At 32.0% G+C, this 7,501-nt stretch overlaps 2 protein-coding genes across 2 annotated transcripts in view; both read left to right on the forward strand.

Annotated features, from left to right (window-relative positions):
- Positions 1-2,099, forward strand: part of LOC130630491 (structural maintenance of chromosomes protein 5-like) — a 31,225-nt gene extending 29,126 nt beyond the window's left edge. Inside the window, exon 32 of the mRNA XM_057444014.1 lies at positions 193-2,099. Within this exon, the coding sequence (XP_057299997.1) occupies positions 193-342 (150 nt within the window). The 3' untranslated portion in view covers positions 343-2,099. The remainder of the gene's footprint in view (positions 1-192) is intronic.
- A 2,186-nt stretch (positions 2,100-4,285) lies between these two features.
- On the forward strand, positions 4,286-5,761 carry LOC130630528 (sulfotransferase 1C1-like). Its single transcript, XM_057444057.1, has 2 exons — positions 4,286-4,382; positions 4,836-5,761. The coding sequence occupies exon 2, from the start codon at positions 4,841-4,843 to the stop codon at positions 5,717-5,719; it is 879 nt and encodes a 292-aa protein (XP_057300040.1). The 5' UTR covers positions 4,286-4,382; positions 4,836-4,840; the 3' UTR covers positions 5,720-5,761.
- Positions 5,762-7,501: the final 1,740 nt, after the last annotated feature.

Consider the following 7,501-nt stretch of genomic DNA (forward strand, 5'->3'; position numbering starts at 1 on the left):
TTCCTTGTAACAAGGAAGAATTTTTTCTATTCTTTGTAACAAGAAAGATCAGTGGAGAATTTTCAGAGTGTCAAACCTCGACATAGCTAAAGGCACCCGTCTTAGCTGTTTTGTCACTATTTAGTATGGCAAATTATAGCTGTGTAGTCAGTCAACCTGTTGTTTTGTTTATTGTGTCAATATTTTATGAAGTTATTGCCAGACCTGAAATACAAAGAAGGAATGACGATTCTTACTGTATTGAACGGTCACTGGATGTTGCCGCACAATCAGTTTAACGTAGCTGATGTTATACGGAAAAAGAAACGCTCCGCGAGAGGCGATGTTATGATGTCACAATAATGATGATGATAATGATGCACCAACTATTGTGTAACAACTGGATCTTAGAATATCTTCTGATGAGATATCAGACTGAAATGTTGTTGAATACGTGAGTACATTACCACATCCAATGAACGTAATTTATTGTAACTTCAGTGAACATCTTGCACAGACCTTGAGGACTTGTATATAGACGGCTTGATGTTGAACTAACGCTGTTATTCTTGCTGACAATGATTTTTGTATGTTAGCAAATAATCCATGCTTTATTTCGTCTGTGTGATGTATGCTTTCCGTATGGTATTAACTTCGTAAACTGTTTGGTCGAATAAAGAAAGGAACTTTCGCAAAAGGCTCGTTCGTAATTTTAGACCAATTTTTTATGAACTTTTTGTTACAAATGTTTAAAAATGATTTGTTTTTTTTATCATTAATATTTTTTAGTAACTACACACGCTACTTCAAGACTTCCTTGAACAAATAATAACCAACTCCTCTGCCTATTGCAGAAGGTCATTCATGCGAAAGGGGCATTTTCTATGATTTTTTCTTTTGATTTTGCGATTTTTTGGAACCGTAAAAGTTTCTTCCTTTAAAGTACCTCTTTTTTGTATTAAATATTTTTCCACAATTCACTTCAAAACAAAGATAGTAATTTGGACTGTTGCATGTAATAATTGGACGGTTGCATGTAATAATTGTGTGCCAAAATTTTAAACTCACTTTTTAAACTTTTATTTAAAGAGGATAGGGAAGGAAATTAGCAAAACCCTCGTACTTGAATCATTGTTATTTCAAACAAATTACTCTTATCTTGCGTTTTTAGTGTTTTTAGTGTTTTAGTTAATTTTTTGAGGATTAGAGACTGATTTAAGAACACCGTTATTTCGGATTAAAGGTAGGATAACGCCATTTTATTTTAAACCATTTTGTGTATATGTAAGGTTTATGTAAATTTTTTGCCAAGATAAACTCGGATAAAAATGTTTATTTTTTTTATTTACTGTTTCTTTTAAAAAATTTTGGCAATGTTGCAAAGATACGTTGTGGAGTATTCTTTGCATGCCTCCAATTTATTGTGTGTGTTGTTTATTTTGTGGCTCAAGTCTGATTTCCACTGGTAACATAAACATCTCTGTGTGAAGATTGTCAACATAAATATGAGAACTCACACTGTGAATGACATAACAAAACTTTTTTTATTCTTATGCTTATGTCATGCTTATTTTACGTCAAAGTAGAACACAACACCACAATTCAAAATGACCCCTAAACAGACTGCCTAATAAATCCAAAACCTATTTAGTTTTCCCATAACCCATCGCTCCGGAAAATAAAGCCAAGGTTCTCACAAGCAAAATACCAAAGATTTCAAAATGTTTTAATCTGCGCAGCCATTATCAAAAACGTGTGTTCTGCTTCCCCTCACCTTCAACTGTCTTCTTTATCTGCAAAGTAAAACCCTCCGACGGATTCTCTACCCTTTTACCACTTCCATGGACCTTATTCTATAATAAATCTACGAACAAACTTACTGGTATAATAAACACCCATATCCATTCCTCCCAACAACATTTCCTTCTGCACATTTTTATACTCGTGCAACCGGCCACTAATGAAAAGTCCTAAAGGCAAACTACGCCATTCGAGTGAGTGCTTCAAACATTGTTTAGTAACGAAAAAACGCTTCAAAACTTTGTTCAGTCATGGTTTACCTGAATCAGTTTATTATACAAATTGTTTATTTTCAAATAAATTTATTTACCCTTTAGTCCATATGGTTAAAAATATCAAGAAATTTGTTTTGTGTTGTATCTATTCTGTAGAGCTTGGAACACTGAAACACTGACAATTTTAAGTTGCTCAATACTCGGAGAACTCGCCTATTTTGGCTTGAGGATGTCCCTGGTTGCTCACGTAAGTATACAACATACGACGTTCCCACCTTCGTCCAAGTTTTCTACCCTCAAGGTTATATTATCTTGAAACTTGCTCTAATGATAAGAGTTTCGTTCTCTGTAGCTTTAGAGTTCCAAATGTTAAAGGAATCTAGTAACGGTTTTTAGACTCTTTTCTGTCCGCCACAGTGGCGAAACACCGCGAAGAGGAAGAATGATTAAGGGGCGTTTGTCAGGATCCAGTTCTCAGCAATTATTATTAAAAAATTATTCTTTATGGAGATTCTTGTCCCGGTAACCTACCTATTGTTTCATCGACAAGACAAGAATAAGTACCATGTGATGGCTGCAATAATTTGACAAACGAAGTAATTACGCAATTTTATAATAGAACTCTGTCGCAATAAAATTCTCTTAACGGGTATTACATACAGTATACTATCTATAACTCGACTTTCTCTTACTCTAACCTCTTCTTAACTTGAACACTTCTGCTGACATATTCAAAATTCCTAATAAACTCTCATAACTGACTTTCTATTATTTTAACCTACATAACTCGAACACTTCCTTAATTTGAATAATTATTTTATCTCGTAAGCATTTTTTCCATCCATCATCCATTTTTCCGTAAATACATCGAACGAGGCAATTAACGTAATTTAAATGATATGAAAGATTCAAATGGCAATCAAAAAAGATCTCAAACATTGTAGTAGCTTAAGCTTCACAACACTTACAATCCTACAATCATGCGCAATAGCATCTGAAAATAGCCATTTAGGGACTAAATTTGTACGCAATTTGCGTGCTCGGTTACACGGCACATTAGTGCCAGCCATTATTAGTGCCAGCCATAATGTTCAAAAAATGTGCAGCAACTCCCACCCTTCTCACAAGTGCATTAACAAACAGAGATATAATAAGTTAAAAAGAAAACCTGTCCACAAACCATATTACAACAGAGTAATTGCCTCAACTTTAAACTTAGAATTTCTGTATGTTTTCTTTCTGAAAAAATGGGTAAATGAAACCAACGTCATTTGGCTACGAGGTACCGAAGATCTATAAGAGATACCGTTTTGAAATTTCACTCACTGATTATATTATTTCTAAACTTTGAGAAGATGTATATATATTAACTTCATTTTTTATTCTTACTGACAGTTCCACAACATAAAATTTTGGAGTCTTTCAAGATGAAATATTCCACACGCAAAAATCGTGATAAATTAAAATAATATTCGCGATATTTGCACTTAGTTAAGTTGAATTGGCAAAGTTCTGTTCTTACATTATTGTTATAAGGTGACATTCGTTAATAATTATTTCTGTATCAATACTCTTCAATACCAATAAATAAGAGGAGTAATAAGGAGTGATACTGGATGAAAAATTCCAATTTCCCTAAATTTTTATTCCGTATATTACTTTACCCCACTTGCGATAAAGTCCTTTATGTATTGTCAAATATTGTATGTATTGAAAATATTTATTATTATCCAACGAATGGATGTTCTACCACATCTATAGATAAAATTTGATATTGTGAACACTGACCTTAGTAGAGAATATTGATAGAGAAAATTAGGTCAGATATGACATTTGCATTTTTGCATTTATGTATTTACTTATTTACGAAGTTGCATAACTAAACACCGCGTTATTATTGTGCCGTTTGAAGTTAAGAAAATAAATAAAGTTATTTTTTACATAAGCACGCGAAATAAAAAGTATTCATAAAAAATAGTTTCCCGTGCATGTTTGAGTTATAGAGAGTCTATTGTATTGTCATGTTTGTATGTATGTACAAAACAGACATATTGTACATATTTACATATGACAGTGTTTCTATATATATATTGTGTTTTTTGTGCTTTGTTTACAAATGACAGTTTTGTTTACGCACTTACTTTTTATCAATTTATTTTAGGATGTTTAACAAAATCGATTTTCAAAACCTATTAAGTAAAATAAACAGTTCACAGCATGTAATGTGTAAAAAGCATTCATGTTAATCCAACTTGTTTAAACATGCATTCTAGTAACATATAATTTGAAGCTGAGGGCAGTTGTTGGTAAAAGTACGTAAGAGAATGCTGTGAAATATTGTGTCTTACGGTTAGGTTTGCAAGCGTTATATTCCATAGCGTGTCACAGGTAAAAAACGTAGCAAGAATAAACATTATGTTTAAATAATTCGCTATGAGTTAAAAACGAGAAATATAAGTTTACATAATCTCTTTATATATGTATCGTCTTCCCAACTACTGGAAGCTTTTCCAATAATATAGACAATTCTAGAATATATTATATTCTTATTTACAATGAACTTAAAAATACCGTGTGAATAATGGTTCAGTTAAGTTGAACTCTCATACAATCAATTTCACATTCAGCTTATGATCTTAAGGATTCTTTAAAAAGTTTGACTAATCAATTTGTAAGTATAATAAAGTTTGGAAGCAAAATAAAGATATTATTTTGACATTGTGACAAAATATATTACAATGTATTTGGCTACTACTTGTCACCAATTTCACTCTTCTAACACCCATTTTTATTTTGACGAACAAGGTTTATTAAATTTGCCATCTGTTAATTTAATTTCAGTAATAATGATTGCAACAAAGCCTTGCAGTGACGAGTTTCCCAAGGTTAAAGACCAACAAATTGTAACAGATGGAGTCAATTTTATGACAGTTGGTAGCTACTTACCGCCCACCTATTTGGAACGAATACGTAATATGGAATTGAAAGAAACAGACATCTTATTAGCCACATTTCCTAGATCAGGAACAACAATAACACAGAGATTGTTGTTGGTAATGATGTATGGAGGTGATCAAGTGCTTAACAATGGTAAGGAAAAAATGGACGAGATATCTCCTTTCATAGAAATAAGAAAAAACAAATCAGGCTACGTTGGCTACGATATTGCAATGTCTTTACAGGAGGCTCCTCAACGTATTTTAAAAACACATTTGCCAGTTTGGCTAGCACCAAAATCGAGAAAGGCAAAAAAGGTTGTTGTAGCACGAGACGTGAAAGATGCATTGGTATCTTTTTATTACTTATATAGGAATGATTCCTCAAACCCAAAAGAGATATACAACACACTTGAGTTTGAAACATTTTTCAAAATGTTTGTATCGGGTTCTACCCTTTATGGAGATTGGTATCAATGGTATAGAGGTTGGTTAGATGCTTTTGATGGAAATACTCTTTTGTTACATTATGAAGATTTCATTAGAAATTTTGAGGAGACAGTTACAAAGCTTGCGAAATTTGTTGATGTAGAAATGACGTCTGAATTGATGTCTACATTAAAAGAAGCAGCTAATTTCCAAAGCATGAAAAAGGTTTGGGATATTCCATCAATTAAAGATTTTGTTCGTAAAGGCGTAATTGGTGACCATCAGAATTATTTGGATGAAGAAAAAATCAATTTCTTAGATGATAAATGCCGGGAAATTGTTCCTGAACTTTTGAAATGATTTATTAATGTTTCTTTTTCATTAATAGTGTTTTCCACAGAATTTATACTGATTTTTTATTATTGTAATAATGCGTTTTAAGCAGGTTGTAAATTGTTTCAACCTGAGACTTTTATTCATAATACCGTAAATAATCTTTTGGACAAAGAAATTGAAAAATAACACGCAAATTTGTTATTAAAAAAAACAGAATTGATCAAGTATTATTAAATCTCTTTGCTATTTTTTATTTTAAAGTCAATATATATTTTGAAAAGTAAGACCTTTTTGGCTGACGCCATCATCAGTACTATATAAAATTTAAAATTAGCAAGTTTGCTCTGTTTTATATACAAAGTTAATACATTATAAAACAACCTAATAGATGAAATAAAAGTAATTGAGTGTGATAAAAGAAATAATTAAAATAAAATTTAGGTTACCAAGCATAGTAATTATAGTTGTATACATAGGGCGAGTTTCAGTTTGAAAATAGATTTTGTTTTTATATATTTTGAAACAAATTTACCTGATATATCATTTAACGTGACATTTGAGAAGTAAATGTAAAATTAAAATAAAGAACTGTTACTTCGTCGGAGAAAAGCGGAAACATTCATAATGTCGAACGCCATAACCTTAATATTCAGTTAATAATGGCTTATCAGTGGTCAGTGCTAAAAATACACACAGAGTTGCGTGATTAAAAATGAGCAATTAATATGCCACGATACTTTAGCTAAAATGATTGAATATACTTCCGCTAGAGGTAGTAGTATGTACGAATACATCCAATTTTAATTTTGGGCATGCTTCTCATATTTTTAATTTTTTTTTTCTCTAAGATATAATTCTGGTGTGAAAGATGCACAGCAAGGTCTGCAGTAAAATCCTTAAAAAACATACTTTGAGTTTGACAAAAGGTAACAAATTCCAAACTTTGAGCTTACAATTGGTTATTTAGGGCAAACCAAGGCTACTACTATTCATTCTAAGATTTATTGAACATATTATGACCGGGGAAGTGTGCATTCGACCCCCCTCACCCCCTCCATCTCTCCTTTCTTTAGCTCTAGAAAAAACTCTGCTTAACGTTTGACAGCTAAATAGAAATTATTATACATATTTTCTGTTTTTTACATAATTCGCATAAAAGGCGCCAAAAATCACCTGGTAATATTCACCTATATATTTACAGAATGATACCCTTTGATGAAATAATTTGTGTGGTGAAGTTCTAAGGATAATCCTAACGAAAGATATCATCTTTCCTGGTTATAGGGATTTTAGAGAAATTTAAGGGGTGGTTTTGAGTAATGGCCAATAGTTAAGGCTCTAAGGGGTATGGGAACTATGAATTTGGCATGCAGGTATCCAGATAAATATAAGGCTAAGAGTAAAATGATTCTTCCAACGTTCATATTTATTTTCAACTCGCAAAGGAAATTTTCCCTACCTATATTTAAAAACACTTTTTTCACTGTACATAGAAAATAAGCACTAGCAAAGAGCTCAATTGAAGAAGTCATCTTCCTTGCGTCCAAACACTGCGTAAATCAAATACTAGAGGTTTAAGTTAGTTCAAGCAGATTAACAGGTTGTTTTTTATTTCACGCATAGCGCGTACATTCCGCGTGTTTTGAATTTAACGGCTTAAACTCACTTTAAAAAGCTAAAAACTCACACACATGTCAAAAACATTTTGTGTAGTGAGTTTAATTTTCAAAGACAACGACAATTCTTCAAGTAACAAAAATAACAGGCAACACCAAAATCTTCCACAAGACAATTGTAAATATTACA

Source organism: Hydractinia symbiolongicarpus, chromosome 1, assembly GCF_029227915.1.
Source record: "Hydractinia symbiolongicarpus strain clone_291-10 chromosome 1, HSymV2.1, whole genome shotgun sequence".
Taxonomy (NCBI): domain Eukaryota; kingdom Metazoa; phylum Cnidaria; class Hydrozoa; order Anthoathecata; family Hydractiniidae; genus Hydractinia; species Hydractinia symbiolongicarpus.

Excerpts from the sequence above, each read along its gene's own strand:
- LOC130630528 (XM_057444057.1), top strand. The coding sequence starts at position 4,841 with ATGATTGCAACAAAGCCTTGCAGTGACGAGTTTCCCAAGGTTAAAGAC.